The 20,076-nt window shown below is 34.8% G+C and overlaps 1 protein-coding gene across 1 annotated transcript in view; it reads left to right on the top strand.

The window, feature by feature from the left end:
• The first annotated feature begins 775 nt into the window (after positions 1–775).
• LOC145219266 (scavenger receptor cysteine-rich domain-containing protein DMBT1-like) overlaps positions 776–20,076 on the top strand; it is a 106,922-nt gene continuing 87,621 nt past the window's right edge. Inside the window, exons 1-11 of the mRNA XM_080086651.1 lie at positions 776–836; positions 1,860–1,928; positions 2,649–2,824; positions 3,220–3,358; positions 3,845–3,890; positions 4,148–4,313; positions 4,500–4,657; positions 5,070–5,241; positions 5,369–5,439; positions 5,692–5,881; positions 6,585–6,687. Coding sequence (XP_079942777.1) covers positions 776–836; positions 1,860–1,928; positions 2,649–2,824; positions 3,220–3,358; positions 3,845–3,890; positions 4,148–4,313; positions 4,500–4,657; positions 5,070–5,241; positions 5,369–5,439; positions 5,692–5,881; positions 6,585–6,687 — 1,351 coding nt within the window. The remainder of the gene's footprint in view (positions 837–1,859; positions 1,929–2,648; positions 2,825–3,219; positions 3,359–3,844; positions 3,891–4,147; positions 4,314–4,499; positions 4,658–5,069; positions 5,242–5,368; positions 5,440–5,691; positions 5,882–6,584; positions 6,688–20,076) is intronic.

Here is a 20,076-nt window from a genome sequence, read left to right as displayed (position 1 = left end):
GGATAGGGTTGGGTAAGCTTACTCTGTTCAGTCAAAGTTAACCACCTCGCCTTTCCCTCAAATCCTAGGCCAAATCCGGGTTCACCTAACTAATTTCGGTTACAATTATACCGATTTTTAATATTTTTACCTGAATCAAATGGTGTGTCGGTGGCGTTGTAAATGACCAAAATGTTTGCTTGTGCTGGGAAAGTCTCTGGCATGTTCGACCGAACGTCAATTCACCAGTTTGATTGCTTCCTCTTGTATTTGAGCTGTAACTGTGTCGTCATTGGCGTCGCTTTGCAAGTAGGCGCTTGATAAATAAATGTGAGGCAATATTGAGAAGTTTCAGGTTTCCAACCGGAGTGCCGCTATACCCTAATGCAGGGGTTCCCAACCTTTTTACGATCTCATACCAAATGGACGCTCTCTACTGCCACGCGTACCACTTCCTGCAGAACAACTAATTGGCTCGACATATATTTAATTGAGAAGAATAATACTGGCCTACTAAACACTAAAGCACCACAACCAAATTTAACGAGATTTTTGTGTTTGTTTACTGTCTACCAATTGGTCGATGCACGGTGTAAATTTGCTAACAGCGCATCGAAAGTCATTTCCGGGCGCACCCAGTTTTTGTGAAAAAAACGGAAGCTACTGGCGTACCACCTGAAAAACCTTCGCGTACCACAGGTTGGGAACCCCTGCCCTAATGTGACATGTTTGTTGCAGAGGGTGCAGATTTCAGGTACTTAGTGATATTGCTGTTAATTATATCTCCAAAGTAAAAATGTCAAGTCGACTATTAAAAGCGGCACTTTTTGTGAGCGCTCTGAGTATGCTCCTCCGAGGTTAGTGACTTTATTGATTTTTGTTGTGATTTCAACTTAAGTGGTATGCATGATAAGTCAAATTCTGGCAGTACGACAACATTAAGCTTTGCTGTGCGTTTTTCTGGAGGACCACGAGTACAAGCTCAGTACAAACGGCCAAAACAGTGGTCGGCAACCGCCGGTACGCGACGAGTTCGTTATCAGGCTGTATAATCTTTAAGGTTTTAAATGGTCTAAAACATTTTGTCCATGTATCCCGGGGAATACAAACTAATTTAGGTTTTTTCATTGCCAAATATTTGTAGTTTTTTTAAGACCGGTCCGCGATAAAACTTTAGTTTCAAAAACGGTCTGCAGTAGAAAAAAGGTTGCCGACACCTGCTCCAAAAGACATTAATGTTGTGTTGCAAATATCACGGATGTTATATAAAGGTAGCTATGGGTCCCGAGGGTTACTTAAAGGGGTAATCGATCTATAAAAGGCTGGGAATCACTGTTCTAGTTTTGAGAAATCAGAGAGAGTAACACGAAGACAAAAATTCAGGCCCCACTTTGATAAGATATAGTTTAGTATTTTTTAACATATTTCCTACTTTAGTATTGATGCGACATCTTTAGGCGAGCTTCTTTCTTGGCGAATACGTTTATATCAAAAGAAATATTGGTTGTGGCCAGGAGAAATCCTGCAAAGCATCGTTTTCAACTTGATATAGATTTTCGTTTTTTTAGTAGGTTCCTGTCATGATAAACAGAGTGTCAATATCCATCTTTGCACCTCTTTTATTTTTCATGTTTTTATTTGTACACCAATTATGTTGCATCCCATTAACCCTTTATGTCACATAACAAAACCTTGTCATACGACACAATGAGAGATTTTGCGTTATCTTTGCGGACATTGAAAGATACATATTTTCATGAATTAAAAGCTTTGGAATATGCTGGCTTAACCAACCAGATTGGGCGAAAGACGCCGTCATGCCAAAAGTGGTACAGGATGTAATTGAGCATAAGCTTGTTATACTGTTATACTTTTTTTAGTTTCGGACGCAGAGTGTGCAGTGGAAAATGTCAGCAGTACCTCATTTGCTTCAATAATTTCCCCAAACTGTAACTCCTGGGTCCGACGATTTGTTTCAACTGGAGGTTCCTCTCGGTTCATTGCCTATTTGCGTTTGGGACAGCTTGCTGCAAACAACTTTTGTAAGGTAAAAGTTTACAAACTTTGTTCTTGCAATAAGCCTAATTCAAAATTCATCTGTTAGTTGTCGGGTAATTTCGAATTTCATTTCTTACAATTAGGATTTAAATACCTGTTCCTAACCTCATGCGTAAATCGTAAACAAAAAAAATCTAGATTTACGAGGGATCTGACCTCCAAGGAAAATTAGCTGGAACGTTGGAAGGTGGAGGCTTATCTTTTCCAGTTATCGTTGAAAGCTCGTCTGCTTATATATCCTGTGTCACAAACCTCACAACGGAACCTTTAACGTTTTATCTACACCCATGCAAGTCTGGCTCACGATTCAATTTACAACCGAAACATTAGGCATGTAGATAAAACATGTTTTCGGGTCGGTATCAAGAACAAATAAAATGATGTCAAATCTGTTCTTTTGCTGACGGAAATGTTTGTATATTAATAATTAATTGGTAAAAGGATAATTTTTAAACACAGTTTCAATGTACAATAAATCGTAGTTTATGAGCACTTTTAATCGACAACTAGATATAAGTCACAGAAAATTGACAACACGATATTCAAAACAACTGCTTGGAACTATTCTTACTAGTTGCACTGTCTCAAGCTAATCTCTTTGTGTTTTATAGTTACTTCGTGCGGGAAAGATGTTGCTGATATACCGTACAATCTACTATCTCCGATGTTTCCTGGTAACTACCCCAACTATGCTGGTTGTGTTTGGAGATTTCAAATGAATAGCAGCACAACCTTATTGTTCCAATTTTCCTCATTTGACACTGAAACCAACTACGACATTCTATACGTAAGTGTCTTAACTTATAATATAACCTAAAAATCCAGGAGATATTGACAACGCAAATAATCGAGTGGAAACGGTTTGTTATTTTTAGGACATTTCATGCCGCACGCACTGAAAGTAATACATGATTAAGTTGTTGTTTTTTAAATGTATTTTAGAGTAACATATTTATTATAAACTGATTTTCCAGTGCAAAAAAGTTCACTTCTAATATTGAGGAAAGCAATAAATTTGTTTAAAGTGAAATCCTATTTTTGTTAAGCGCCTAACTAAATGATGAAAAACTTGCGGCTTTAAGAAGGTATGCGGCCTTTTCTGACAAAAAGTGCTCCCCCCTGCGGCATAATGTTAACATTTCTGAACATACGAAAAATAACTAAATGGAGTATTGTTTTCAGTTCAAGAACGAAGAGGGTAATGTGGACAGATTTACTGGGACGCTTGGGTCATCTGATTACACGATGACAGCAACAAATCTTACTGTTGTGTTTGTGAGCGACCTCAGCGGGCAACGCAAAGGATTTAATGCGACAGTAGGTGAGGCAAATCTCCTTTCAGGCGCAAAATGTCGACATGCAAATGATCAAAATACATTTAAGCTCAGCCAGCATGGGTTGTAGGTTCACGATGGTCTGTAAAAAAACTTCTTTGTGATTTAAACTAAAATCTAACTAATAAAATAGCAACGAAAATTTTTTGACTCCTTTTACTGCATTGCGACAAGTGCTTTAAATTCCTTTTAGATCAACTAATTAGAATCTAGAGAGTTCCCAACGAGCTATTTTGACATCAAGTTCTTATTTTTGGTCCTGTCTCACCAAATTACATCGTTTAGTTCGATGCCAACTTGTAACATTTTATATGATAAAATACGGGGTAGGTAAAATCCATTAAATTAATATCACAATATAAAGGCAATGAAAGGTCTAAAATAACAAATTTAATATTCAAAAGTAAATTTTAATCCACAAAAGGTTGAAAAATGCTTTATTTATACTTTATTTAATTTTTTTTATACCGTAGAAATACAACCATCTGTTGAATGCAGGACTGAAAATTTGATCATCAGGTAGGTTAATATTTTCTTTTTGATTCGTTAGTGAAAATTATTGATGCTTTTTGAAAGTCTTTTATAATCAAAAGGTTATTGAAAAAAATTCTTTATTGATTGAGACATCTTTTACTTCTCAGTTTTCAATGGGTCTTCTAATGGGATGCGGCGATAAAAACAGCAATATAGTATAAATGTTTGAAAAGTAAGCAAAAAAATAACAGGTTGTCTAGACTTTTACAGTGTACAAAAACTTAGCAGTGTAATCTTCGCAGAGTAACAGCTGATCAACAGAACACATTAGATTACGAACTCGGTGACACACTTTACATCGCATTGGACAGGGAAACTCCCCTTTCTCGACTCAATAACAACTGCAAAGTCACGGGGTCAAGCCCTGTGTTTACCTTCGACATTGGCCAATGCAAAGGTGCTTTTAAGGTACAGTTGGATTTTTTTCCAAACACATAGAAAGTTTGTCCTTATTATTTTTAGAAAACATTAGCTATTAGAACCAATTAACAATACATAGTTAGGTATAATGATAAGTGTTAAAATCTTTTTATTGCTGCATGATAAAAAAATGCCAATTTTGAAATATAATGTAATTTTCCTGCCAATATACAGAATGAAAACGATACGGTGTCGGTGTCTTTCCTGATCTGGAGATTCCTAGCTCCATCCACTGCCGTGATCCAACGCCACGTTCAAAACAAGCTCAATGTGACTTGTTTATTTGACGCGGACCTTCTCATCTCATCATCCAAAATTCGTACAAAAATCGGGTAAAGAGACGAAGAACAAACATTTATATAACAGCCAAGATGAACATATTTATAGTAGGATCAGCCCTGAAGCGTCGATAAAGACCAGCGATCATGGCATACATATCGATAAATCATAGAACGCCAGGCTTATTAAAGGCGTGTACCGAGTGAGCTGGTCCCCGGAGCATTGGGAATGTCAGATGGAAATGCTTGAGAGACCAGCTGATTCGGCACACCCATTCTATTTAGACAAGCTCATATTTGTTGTGGAGAGTGTATTTACCAATGCTGCTCAACAAAATGTACGGTTTTAATGTAGTGCGTTAATTTGTATTTGATAATCTCGCGTACACACCAGGGAGTTAAAAATAGTAAGCTGTTTGTCATATTGATTGCCATTTTTATTTCCGAACATTTTTTAATATTGTAGATCTGAAGAAATTTCGGCGAAGAAAGGAGGAACTTTGGATGTTGCCCTAAATCTCTTTAGCAACGAATATTTTACCGAAAGCTTGCCCAGCGAAGTCACTGTACCTAACTACATTTTTGCTAAACTTAAACTTAATGAGATTTCCGTAAGCAACGATGACTTTATTGTTCAGGTGACTTGAAAACAAACAGCTTTTAGTGCAAGAAACCATTGTATTCTTTAATTTAATATTCACTATTCTGGCATCGTTGGTCTAATTTGTAATTTATACTCTTAAAGTGGAATATCTTTTTGCACAGCTAGAAGCCTGTTGGGCGACACGCAATGAAAACTCCGATAGTGTGCCGAGTTACCAAATTGTACAAAGCGGGTAAGATATACTTGCATTACCTCAACACATTTTTTTCTCAGTCGGGAGCTTATTTGTTTAGTGATTAATTTTCCACCTGTATTTCACTATGCTTTTTTTTTTTTTTTTTTCACGGGGTTCGAACCCAGGACTCTCCCGGGGACGAATCCCGATCAAGGTTTTTCTTGTCTGTATATGGGTCAGGCGCGCCGGACCATTCGGCCAAGTTCCTGCCCAATTTTACTATGCTTAACTTTGCATCGAAACTTTTAGATGCGTTGCGCCACCCAGTGGAAGCGAGTCCGCCGAGGCGAAGATTTTGATCCGAAATTACGAATCTAACTTTGCAACTTTCAAGCTGATGAGCTTTGTGTGGTCAAACTTCACCGACGCAGAACAATTTATCTACATCCACTGCGACGTGACCGTCTGTCATAACTCAACTGGACATTGCCCTGGACAGGTGAGTTGAGTTGACCGTATTTAGGACTTGTGATAGAGATTACAGTTTACCAAGAAATGTTAGTCAAAAACTATAAGAAGGTCTAGGAAAAGTGATATCGGTTTTATCTGAACAAAACCACTGTATATTGCTAAAACACAGTGAAGTCATAACGATATATCTTTATTAATAAACTAAAGAATTTCATAGGCGTTTATGGCCAGTTGTGACATTAAAAAGATTTAGTAAGGCGCGGTTTTATAGTCTGTGCACCCAACTAACTGGAGTGTCCTAGGTCCGCTTGTCATAACGGTATATTTTCTGTCAACAGCTTCACTCATGAGATTTTATATGGCAAACCAGTGCAAAGGCTGAATGGTCCGGCGCGCCTGACCCATATAAAGACATCAAATAATTTGATCGGGACTCGTCCCCTATCCCCCTGTCTTGGGTCCGAACCACATGAAAAATAACGATGTTTACTGTCCGTAGCTTATATACAAACTAAAAAGTATTTAAACATTCTTGTTTGGTTCAGCTGATAGGGTAGTAGCACGGAAAATACGCCGTGCCGTTTAGGAATGCTTGGGAGACCGGCCTTTAATCGGCCTGACGTACTATGGATTATATATATATGTGTGCCGTGATCGGCTTTATTCAGTATGACGCCTTTGATAAGACTGGTGTTCCATTAAATATCAATATTAGTATAATTGTTTTGCAGTCTTGTTCTGGTAAGAAACGGCGATCAGTTGAAGAAAATGGTCGCAATCAACGGCTTTTTGCAGGGCCAGTGCACATTGTTCAAGATACCGCTTTCCTGCTTGGTAAGACAATAAGTAAAAAATAATCTCTATTCTAAATAATATTGCTGATACACGTGCTTTTGCTAAGGAAATTTGTAGTTCTAGCAAGCAAGTCACACCCCTTGGGGCATAATAACATAAGTTTTCGAAATATTTTCTCGGTTTAGTATACTGTGTCTTGGTGATTAATTACTTAGATGTATGTGATTAACTTGACTGGTAACAATCGCACCTTTATTTAATTTTCACGACTTGTTTTAAAAATAAGACTTTGACTTGCATTAAAGGACACATATAAATAGGTAAATAAAATTAGACAATTACCTAAAAACATATTTCAGGGGTTCGAATCCCATCTCTAATTTTATTTTCTTGTATCCGTTGCTTTAACAACCAGACTGATTCGATGGCATCTTGCAATCTTGACATATACTGCGATTTTTATTATAGCGAACACATGACCGTTTCATGGTTGGCTACATCAATAAATAAACAATTCTTCACACATTTTGTTTTTGTTAAGCATGACTTTTTTATCGTTTATACAACAGGAAAAAGAAACGAAGCTATTGAAGGTGCTGGCAACAGCTACCAACTTGTGATGTTTGTTCTTCTGGCTGTGATTATTATCGGAGCTGGTTACATCGTATGGGGCAAACTGACCCGGGATCGCAATGCGAGACAGATTCGCCAGTAGAAGAATTTTCTATTATTCTTAACATGGCATTGTTTGTGTGTATGTAAAAAATATTTCTTTTTGAAGATAAAAACAAATAACAAATTAAAGCTGTTTGTTAATTTTGTTATCAAACAAATATTATGCATCACTTCACTTATTACATGCATAATTCATAGCTGACATGAAATTACTTTGTCAAAGTATTGTTGTGTATATGTTTAACTGTTATATACAATATAATCACATAGGGTCAAACTTGTGTTTTTTATTTAGCTTATAACAGGAATCAGGACAAAAACATTTCCAAATATTTTAGCTTTCGAAACAAATTCAGTTTACACTTACAAAACATAATAACATCCCTCTATAAATCATACAACGCATTAGGTGACAAACCGGAATATGATACGCTATGCTGTACAACAGATGGCTTTGGTAAACATAATATTTCTTGATTCAGTTTGTATGACGGTATTGCGAAAACTACTGTTTCCCTTTTTCCACGCCTACGACAGAATTTACGTGTGACTGTAAAGGCAATCTTGTTGCTTTCTGACTGTAAAGGCAAACTGAAATTTTTGTATTTACATGATATTTTTCTAGGTCGACTTAAATTTTAGTCTTGAATTATTATTATTATTACAATGACACAAAGTAGACAGAAAAAACATGGTTGCATATTTCTTTGTAATAACTTTTCCTACAACATTTCGCCTTTTTCAAAGTGTTTTGAACTTTCGTGCGTGCTTTGCTGTCGGCATAACAGTAGGATAAATGAGATTTTCTGGTTGGTTTGTCACAAGAAAGTACCATGTAAATGGCCTTACACAAAAAAGGCCTGTATTAAGGCAACGAAATTAATAATTAATTCGTAGATTACACTGCAGTTCGCTACGATTTGCTTGGACCAACAAACACATTCTAATTTGGCAAAGATTAGTTTATCTGTGGCTGTAACAAAGAGGTTTTCTATTTGCCAGTTGACCGACCTCAAATATTATTTTGGCATTTGGTGGATGACAATAAACGTATGTAATTTGACGTAATAAATACTTTATGCTTATACATCAGTAGAAAGGCAACAATTTTGTTCGGCTAAAAAGTCACAAAAATGCGAATCCTATTTAATGAGATATAATCCAAACATAATCTAATAATAATTGTAAATGGTTTCGTAAAATAAGCAAAAACATGTAATATTTTCAAATGTTAAATATGCTATCGCTTTATCGATTTAACCTTGCTGCACTAGTGACTTTTGTACAACAAAACTGTTACAACAATGGTAGAAAATCTGATTGGACTCTAATTGGAAAGTTGATAAGTTTTATCCTGCATCATCAACAAACCGTATGTCAAAACATGAAAAAATAATAATTTTAGCATTTGAAAGCTACGGCAATGATACGTAAAACAGTTTGATTTAGGTTTACATTCTATGCCATAAAATTAACGATAGTTTGCAGAACGCCCATTTCTGCTACGTTGCAACTGATTGTGACGAAATCTATCCCTGTTCCTATTTATTTGTGTTGATTCTTCTGCTGGTTGTCCGTTGGGGTTAAAATTGTCGAATGCAATTCGGGCTGAAAGAAGATCAAATGCTTGGCAGCGTTAAAAGTTTTGTTAAATTTATAAACTCGAAATTTCTTACCCAGGTTTTGAGGTGGTCGGTTTAAATTATGTCGATCCATTTTCACTTTTTCTGAAACCTAAATTATATGTCATGTAAATAACAAATGTTATTGTTTGTTTCTCAAAGTATGTTAACCATCATATTCTTCTTAAATACGTATGTTATTTGCGAAACACAGCCATTAGTTAAAACACCTACCCATAAAATGTTTCATGTTTACTGTATAACCTTAATTTTATAACATTTCACCTTCTCAGATGGAATTTTTTGGACATTACTCTGACTCTGTAAAAATAAAAAAACAAAATATACCTTAAATACAACTAAAATGCGTCTTTGTTTGTGTTTGTTGCAGGTTTAGCAAAACGCAACTGATAGTTTAATAATCAATTGTATCTAGTAAATTACGTAATTTTTAATGAACTTGATTTTTAATTAAACAGCATACCATTGATACAACTATTTGAAACTTCGCCGGTTTGTCAATCATTACATTGAGATATGAGTCGTAGTACGGTAGACAATAATACAACCCCCAAACTGTTTCACAAACGAAGCGAAAGCTAAACAGTTGTAAAACAAACAAACAATCCAATAACATAGAATAAACGTTAGTTTAAAATTTTAATCTACAATCTGTGTTTAAAACCACCACAATTATACAACTTTTTTCGTGTTCGGGTCACTCTGTACTTACATTTAAACAAACAAACAATTTGTGGTCCGATTATTCACAAAAAATGTGACAAACTCTATACATAAGCATATTATCTATTCACTCACGTCCGACCGATGATATTCGATCACCTTCTTCTCGTCATCAGATTCATCACCAGTATCTTCATCATACGTAATGTTTGGAACCGTTTTCTCTTTCCCCAAAAAAAAACAAAAAATGCCGTTGTGTGAAGTTCAAAATAGAGAAACATCAATAAACAATCAGCTGAAGTCAGTAAACACACTCTATCTTTATCATATATTTGTTTTATGCCTTTACAGTAATAAACAAATTGAATTCAATCATTATTTACAAATAACATCATTTCAAACAACATGTAAAGAGTATAATTTAAATTGAATGTATACTTTAGACTTTTCTGTCAATTATTATAATGCATTAAACAATGTGACGAAGTAACTCTCCATTATTATATGTTTCAACATTATGCAATCTGCATTAAAATCAATCTAATTCCCTGGTTCTTTAAACGTACGTTTTTCCTACCTTGATATTGAGCTGGTGAACTTATGCTGGATTCATTTTTTTCGTATTCGACATTACTTGAAACCTAAATAACAAAACTTTGTGTTACATTGTTTTTACTTTAGTTCCTTTTTGATAAACAAAAATTAAACTATAAAAATTAAACTAGAAGCACACGCGATTTTCCAATGTTTACACACAGTTCAATACTAAGATATAGCTTTGTTTGTTTAGATAGTAATCTTAAATAAAAACGAGTTTATACTATTAAGGCAATAAAATAAAATGGCAAAAAGATTCAGCGGTTTAAAAAAAATTGTAAAAAATGAATGAATTCGAGTTATCTCCTACTATGAAACTTTTTATCACCATGCTCCATAAGAAAATGATTATACTTTTTTTAATAACCTTCTTACCGTTTGGGGCAGAAAATATTGTGGTGAAACAGGCGGTGCCTGAAAATCGACGTGTGAATAATTTTGAGACCTACAAATTATTTACAGGCAAAGCGTTTAATTAAGGAATTGAGCCAACCCGCTGAATGTTTAAAAGAAATTTAAACTGTAATAATTTATGTTACTCGTTTCTTCAAGAACCAAGGCAGCAAAAAATTTTTACATGATAAAAAATATTTGAAATAGTGTTTATTTGCTATAGAAAAGCGGATTTTTTTCCCATTCTTTGGAGTAATACGTTTATCGTTATTTAGATTTAACATATTTTCTTCTTGACAATGTACTTACCATCATAATCTGACCGCCTTGAAGGAAAGGATTGTACTGCAGCTAAAAATCAAAAAGGAGAAAAACTTGTACGGATAGCTCTTTCAGAATGCCTTTCCTAATCAAAGTCAAAATTATATTTTCATTATCACATTATTCATATGCCATCGTTGCAAAAATGACAGTCTCTTAGACATCACAGTACGCCAGGCCCATTAAAGACGTGATACCGAATCAGCCGGTCATCAAGCATATACCACCATGTGGCAAGGCGTAGGCTAGAAACATCTAGCCTGCGGTGGGATTCGAACCCACGGCGGGAGTCTTTCCGGGACTCGCGCTCTACCAACTGAGTTGCACAGGCTCAGTGGAGAAGCCGCCGAAAGTCGAATCACAAGAACCGTTGCCTGCCTCGTATGCTGCACATGTCAGCTTCGTAGTAGGGGATCGCCAGATTGACCAGTATCAGTTAAGATGAACATAAATTCATAACTGGGATCAGCCCATAATTGTGATTTATATATGAGTGTGCCGTGATCGCTGGTCTGCATCGACGCTTCAGGGCTGATCCCAGTTATGAATTTATGTTCCTCTAGACATGTTTTAAATCCAAAAATTTGTCAAAATATTAAAGGAATGACAGAAAATAGTTTGGTAAAGTCGCTCGCCAATTTAGTGTTTATTTATTAGGGGGGCATTTGTTTTCAATGACCAATTTTGTCGTACGGGAAGCCTTCATATTCTTCACTCTAAGTGTTACAAATAAGTTATAAACCAAATGTGAAAAATGTTTTGCACAAAATGGTAAATATGCGCATAGCCTATGCTGGTGAAGTAGTTGGTAGTGCAAAGTGTTTCATCGTCACTTATCTATTTGAGACTTTAAAAAAGAACTGACATTTATACTAATAAAAATAAATAAATTACCAAGTTTTTGAGAAAGACAGCATTTGTTTCGATCGAAACTTATTTAAAACGTTAACAAGCAACATCGTGATTCAGACTATTATTACCTGTTAATAAAATACACTCAACATTTTTATAAAAATGGAAACAGTTTTTGCATTAATTTTTGGATAAACTGTTTCCATGTTCTTCCCGGCTGAGGCAGAAGATATTGCTGTGATGTAAACGGAACCTGAAACGTATTAAAAATGTTAATTTAATTCTGTCGGACTGCTATTTGCCCACTAACATATTTTTAAATTTTACACAAAGTTTAAACGAATTTAATTTTTAAGTATCAATCCATTGGACTCAATTGACTTGATTTCCCAAAATGTATTTTCTAAGTATGTAAGCTTTACAATTCAATTTGGATTTGATGTCATTGTTAGGTTCATAGACGAAATGTAAGGTGCTTCCGGTGTAGTTACTTATATACCCGCATTTTTCAAAAAATACCTCATTACTTGCATATGTTCTTACCGGCTGAGGCAAATTGTTCTTACCGGCTGAGGAAAATTTCTTTTTCGTGTTTTTTTGTACTTTTTTAAATAATATCCAGTATTTCTTCTTTTAATGCAGTCTGAAAAACAAATGCAGCATTTTGTACTGCATCGCGTGACGTGCTATCGAAAACCAGAGACAATATTTATTTTTACACAAATAAATACTATTTTTGTTTTCAATTTTGTCATCAAACGTTTTTTATTTGCTGTAGAGCATTGTATGTCAGGTCATCTGTACTTTCAGGTGATGTTTAATCGCATCATATTCGTTCCGTACAACCTTTTTTATGTGTCATTTTGAGTCAAATAGACACGCAAATATACAAAGTCTTTTGTAAATTTGTATAGTCAGCCAGGCTTGTTTAAACTGCTTGAGGCAAAAGTGAAATCAAGAGTTTGTAGCAACATCTTTTATTATGCTGCACTTAACCCGCAAACAATCGAATACATTGCCCTTTTTGTTTTTCTTTATTCAAGTGAGCGCACTCTCATGTAACGTAGTGGAATGTTTCCTTCTGCATCTACAGCTGTGCCACATGTCAGCGGCACGTTTCTGTAGTCACTATGGGTAGCGTGCGATCCATTTACTGGTTTTACCGGCGAAAGAGCTAATATTTCACGCAACGGTACGACAGACTCTGCAAATATTTTTTTGCATTAGGCTAATATTGTCTTAAGCTCTTATCATGTACTATGTCAATACCAAACTTGATTGATTGGGGTTCAAAGGGCAAGTAAGTTAGCAATCAGTAGAACAGTTCGGTGACTCTGTGGTAGAACAACTAAGTGCAAGTCTTTACCAAAGCTATACGACGCCGTTCATCAAAAGTTGACAGATCAGCAATTGTCGTTAATCTAATGCTTATATTACGGGCTTGATCACGTTTTTGTTTAAAGCAGGTAAATCTTGTTAACTAGATTTTAATAAATTTTATACATCACGTGTACAAACAGGCAATAAGCATGTAAGTAATTGTTAGTAAGGGCTAATTGAATAAGCAGATTTAATTAGGCCTTTACTCAACTGTCAACAAGTGAACCCAAATAGCAGTGAAATTGGTAGGTGCATCACTAAGTAAGCTTATTTCTGAAGTTTTGAAGTGGGTTATAAGGCAAAGCAAAATCGCAATAAGTCAACACCACAAGTTTGTTGCGGTCAAGCCGCCGATTTCCTCAAATACAACAACACCTATGTCTCTTGATTTTGGGTTTAAAACTCTATTGGAAACTAAAATAATATGAGATAAGTCAGTTGGGTAACGTCATATGTCCGTTTAAATGCATGAAGCATTAATAATAGTCGCAAAATTTTTTTTTTGCTTTCAGTCGTTACAGTAACTATCATTGTCTTGTTTTGAAATTGCTATGAGTGATCCGAAGTGGTCTCACACAGGTAAGATGTAATTTATATTGTATGCGCAATGCAAGGGTAGAGGGGGTAATTTTTGTAGAAAATCTGTGCAGAGTGTATTTGCACTGACCACCGCACTACGGTTTCCTGCTTGGTCACGTACGCAACACTGTCTAGTTCCTCTTTGTTGTACAAACAGCACTTATTTGCACACCAGCATTGGTTCTCAGCAAACATAAAAGTGTTACAGTACAACAGTCACATGCACAAACAATAAGCTCGATAAACTTACTTAAATAAGTCTTTCATTTCGTCATTAAAAAAACCGTTACCAGGACTTTAATTGCAAACATTTGCACACACATCAAATTACGTACCAACTTGTTAGGAATTCCAGGCAAAAGTAAAGACTTAAAAAACACTGTTTTGTCAATTTTAAAATACATTTACCTTTAATTTCATTAAGTTGCCGTGTAAGGTAAGCACAGAAATAATTTCAGACCTTTGGTTACAACAAGTGATGCACAGAAGTTTCGGTTGGCCGACAAATTTTGGCCAAATATGACGTTTCCAATGCTTTAGTTTTGTTCCGAACGAACTTTTCAAATTTTTCCGAAACCGAACTTTTTGTTTGCATGAAATAGATGCCTAAACTTCTATTATCGCCAATGGACGCCTGGTCTGAAATACATTCGGGGTGCCATATTTAATAACGTTGCCAACAACGTTGTGGGTAACACAGCATTACAAAATAACATTATAATTAATAACAAACAGATATAAAATAGATATCAAACATATATTTTATGTTTTTCTACAACTTGGATAGTGGAAATATAAGTTGTGGATTTGAAACAAATCGTGTCAGAAATTAAGTCTATTTTTCACCTTGTCAACTACAAAAGCTAAATAGGAAACATCATATTGGCAAAGTCATTTATTGTGTGCTAGTATTTACTTTGCTTCGTCTGTTGCCTAAATTATAGATGCACGTGTTTTAAAACGATCGCAAACACAAAGAGAACGTGAAGGTATGGAGGAATCAAACAAAAAAGGTCAGTTTTTTTTATGTTACGTGCAGAAATTTTAAAAATATTCTACATTAAAAGATTAATTCTAAGATTGTGTTTTGAAGAGCACCGCATAGGTTAATCTTTTAATGTAGGTTTAAATGAAAACTAATAACAAATTAAAACTACACTTTCTTTTTCATCTAATTTAGCGAAAAAGGAATTTGTGAAATTAACATTCAAAGAAAAAACAATGAAACAGTCAATCAACACTCCGAATGCTGGCAGCGAAACTATTGAAGTAAAACCAGTAAAGAAATGATTTGGGTTGGTATCTACCGGTAATTTAGTCACTAGTTATATATTTACTGAGTTATATAAATAAATAAAAAGATAAAATCCGTAAAGGACAAAACGTTGTAAAAAATGCTAACACTGTGTTTTCTTCCTTTCAGGCGGAGAAGTTCAAATGTGAAATTGGTGTAAGTAAAAATTTTTACATTTTGTGGTAAAACGCATCACTGTTGAGAGATAAATGCCCAGAAGACGATTTTGGTTCCGTGAAATCTGCATGTTATGAACCATTTACTGTAATTACCAATTGTTGACAATCGTGATTTTGTCGGTATGAAACTGCAACACTTTATCCGCATTAACATTCTTAATGTAGGAACATTGTTTAGAAAGGTGAGACTAACTTTAAAAACTACCCTTTGCAACAGTATACCTCAAATAGTATTGTAGAAAGATCATCCATTGGCGGTCTCTTATAATTGCCACGCTAAGTAGATTTGAAACAGACGGTGTATGGACTTTGAAACAGACGGTGTATGTACCTTGTGCATCGTTATTAAATCTACCTGGCCCGCTGTAAAAAAGTTGATGACCTCTGATATAGATGTATATTAATTCAAAATACGCGTATTAATCAATAATAAAAAAAAACGTTTCTGCGCTTTTTTTCAAATGTTTCTTGCCTGAAAAGTTTTTAAGCTATGATTATTGTGTCAAAGTTTCAGTATCTTATTTTTTTGATTTGGGAATTGCGATGGTTGGTTGATTTCACTCAGTTGGCACAAACAATAGCACCAAATGAAACGCGATTTTGTGCAAGTTGTCAAAACAAACGATTCGCCATTTGGTCATGAACTTTGCTGCATGTGTATATGATCTTTGACAGTGTGTATCAAACACAAAAATTGTTCTTTTGGTTTTATATTTTTCGTTTAATATTTGTTGGAAATTTCGTCACTAGTTTTGTGCATACTGAACTTTACCAACCTGCAAATAACAGAACGTTGTGAAAAATGCTCAAATATTGTGTTTTCAACCTTTTCAGGGGGAGAAGTTCAATTTTTTTCAGGAAGAGGTGATGTTCCTACGTAGAATACAGGTAAGTAAAAAATGCGTTGTTCGCACAAATGTCACACTGTTACGAGATAAATTCATAAAGTGCAAAGACGATTTTGCTTTCCGTTACTCCGCATTACTTGCAACATGCCCAACCAATAACCGTGTTTAAGAACTGTTAACAATCATAAAATTGTCAGTATGAATCTGCAACGTCCTATCCGCATTAACGTCTTTCGCAGCATTGTGGGATTAAAAAAAAGTCAACAAATAGAAACCATACAAGAAAATACGATTTTGATTTAAAATTTAACTTCCTGTGGAAGAACACCAAACACAAAAATCATGATTTGGGTTTATATATACCGGTAAGTTAGTCACTAGTTTTGTATTTAAATAAAAAGAAAAAAAAACAAGGACGAATTAGTGTAATAAATGCTTACACCGTGTTTTCATCTTTTTTGGAGATCAAATGTTTTTGAGAGTAACAATATGGAGAATTTCAAATTCAAAAGTTCAATTATTTTTATAAAACATGGATCACCTGTTAAATTTATTCCAGCTTGTGACATGCGACCACCTGTAATAAACAAAACTTGTAAACCAACAAGGCTTTTTAAAACTTTCAAAAACATTCAGTTGATTCAAAAGAAGAATTTATAGAAAAAATGTTACGATTACTGTTTTGGTTGCAATTGGCGCAAGCATAAGAGTGGTGGAGTTTGGGCCTTGAGAGAAAAATGTGCTGGTGCGAAACACATTTCGAACATAAGTCATATCATTACACAAAGAATTTAAAATCTATTTTTTTTTTAAAAACATGTGCAATTCGTTTGGTGTTTAGCATCATCGATTCATCATAACTTCAGTTATTAGTAATAAGCTGATCACCAAAACCGAAACCCGAGTTTAAAAGGTTTATTGCTTATTCCACGTTTACATTCTTTAATATCTTGGCACTTCTGTTTTTGAAAAAGTTGCCTATGGTATTTAACACCTATCACGACAACCATGTTAGCGACTTAGAAGCAGTTTATGTTTATTTGTTATTGAATCCTCAGTTAAAGGCTTACCAATCCACAAAAAATACTGAGAACGAATTAGATTTGATAGTGCTGCTCTTATCACCGTTTTTTGTTATTGATTTTCAGAGCTGTGAGCAAAAGCAAACACCGTCTAGAAAGCGCAAAAAACCTCAACCAGTGACGACCAACCGATCGCAAAGTATCTGTCGTCTCCTTCCTATGGAAAAGATGTTATCTCCAAAAGGAGCAAATTATCAATAATAATAAAAAACAAATAATAACAAAAAAGGAATAATTACAAAAAAAAACATTAACGTATACGTAAAAAAGGAGCGCGCAAAATTAACGCATAGAGAAAGGAAAATATAGAGAAGAGAGAAAGGAGTTTACAAAAATTGCGGCTAGTAAAATTTGCGGGAAAAGTAAACAATCCGTGTTGCATTGATGCAAGTAAATGGCGACCGGGTGTTTGTAGCAACCTCTCTCGATGAGTTACATTCGCGTGTACAGCGAAGCGGACAGATTGTCTTCTTTCTTTCATTTCTCGTCTCATGTGGCTTTTCGCCTTTCGTATCATTCTGTCGTAGGTTACAGCTGTTGCACAGTACATACTCATCATTGCTTTGTATGGAAAACTTGAAAACCGAGGGCAGAGCTGAAATGGAACCTGTTTGAATTTCGCTCAACATTTGTGTTGTTTACATAACATATCTTAACTAGTTCTTAAAGCTTTTAAACACGGCTTCGTACGGAATCACTGCAGTTGATTTCAAGTACTTTATTTAAGCACAAACGAAATGCACGTCCTAGTTTCAAATGTGAATACCGTAAACTACAAACGAAAAATTTTCATTGATTAACACGCTGAAAAGCTACTGGTTATACGCGTAACAAGACCAATTCGCTTCAGATTGACATACGTCTTATCCATCCATTTATCCGGCATATTGGGAGTTGTTGGCACATCAAAGCCAAAAATACCTTTGTCATTGTTCTGCCAAACAAAATCACATTTCTCATAACAGGTTTGTTTTATAAAAAACGTTGTTTGTTTGGATAAACATCTATTTACCAAGCATTGTGTCAGTATTTATTTCAGATTGTATTTCACAGTTTCGACACTAACGGTGGATGGCTGTGAACGAAACCAACCTCACAACAACTGAACTAAAAAAGAAATGATTAAATCTTAGAAAAATTTTGATCATATCTTTGGACAATTGCGCTTTTTGTTATTAGACCTTTCCGTATCGAATCGTGTTTGCTGTATTTCCATGTCAAAAATACTGCTGACATTTTATTGGAATTCTTTGATTTGTTGTGTAGTCTGTGTGTTGTGAAAATTGTGTCGTATTTACGCAATCAAGGTCAAATGCAGAAAATTGACTACCCTGTGTTTAATGTGTACTTACAAAGATAATAGAAGATTCAATAAAACTCTATTCCAAAACAGAAGACAATTACAGTGAAAACAACATTTCAAATAATGAGCTTTTTCGAGTTACCAAATGTTACATATTATATTAAAATCACGTTACTCTCAGGTAGCACGACACAAATTAGGCAATGGGTTGTGAAGCTTTTTACGACAAGAAACATGCAGACTTTGAAGTCAAGACACAAAACTTTAAAACATATACGTTATAAAAGAGTAAGAGAAACACCGGAGTTAAACCTGAATCTGGAATTCAAATTCTTTTTCAATGACAAAAAAGTGACTATTCACATGAATTAATTATTCCATTGTTTTCAATTTTCTAAAACAAGTATTAGTTGTTGTGAGGCTGGTTTTGTTCTGGTTGCAACTGGTTGTCCCTGTTTCGACCCTCATCACCATCCGCATGTGCTGGTTCTTCTGCTGAGGGTGCACCAGGTTGGAAATTGTCAAATGCAAATAGGCCTGAAAATTAATTCTTAATTTGGTGAAATTTTGAAATTAGGTTTGCGTACACTAACAGACAATGATAAAAAAAATTCTCACCTCGATTTGGAATTGGTTGATTTAACCTAAATCGATTTTCTTGATGTTTAAACTTATTTAGATCCTAAACAAAAAATATTACATTGTAATCTTTAATTGAAAATTCGTATTTTATTGTAAAGCTTTTTTAGTTGCATTGTACAAATACATTGTTTCATAATGACTATTTTTATAGCGGAGAAATATTGGTAAACATGGCTCTATTGAGAAGAAAATCATCACTATTGTGTTGCAGTGTTTAGTCGAGCATTTTTTTGTTTAGTTACCTTTTTCGGTGGTGGTGGAATGGAACAAGAACACTAAAAATCACAAGCAAAATTTGGTGGTAAGAGAAGCTATGACAAATTTAAGTCATTTTTGGGCGATTTTTATGGATCGGTAAACATTTAACTAAGGATGTAATAACCGGTTAACATCAAGTGCTTTGGTTTGGTGATCAGTTTATTACACATAACTTCATCAATGATAACCGGTTATTACATCCTTAGTTAAATGTTTACCGATCCATAAAAATCGCCCAAAAATGACTTAAATTTGTCATAGCTTCTCTTACCACCAAATTTTGCTTGTGATTTTTAGTGTTCTTGTTCCATTCCACCTCCACCGAAAAAGGTAACTAAACAAAAAAATGCTCGACTAAACACTGCAACACAATAGTGATGATTATGATCCATCAATGATATAAAACACCCAACAATTTGCACATATTTTTTCACACAAAAATTGTATGTTATGACGCATTGTTGTGATGGACATTTATCAATATTGTTGATGAAATCGTAATCTTTAAGTTTTACGGAGATTTTTACCACATATTATTTATGTTTTCCACCAATAGCCTTAGTTACATTTTTTTGTTGTATGCCAACAAAATTCTGGAAAAAGCTCAACAACAAAAACATTCAGAAAATTTACCTCTCAATTGTATTTGATAAAAATATCACATTTATTTTTATTTCTCACCCGACAGATAGGCTTGGCTTTTGAACGTAGAGAACGCA

This window comes from Phallusia mammillata, chromosome 3, assembly GCF_965637545.1.
Source record: "Phallusia mammillata chromosome 3, kaPhaMamm4.hap1.1, whole genome shotgun sequence".
NCBI lineage: Eukaryota > Metazoa > Chordata > Ascidiacea > Phlebobranchia > Ascidiidae > Phallusia > Phallusia mammillata.
This window is presented reverse-complemented; position numbering and strand designations above follow the sequence as displayed.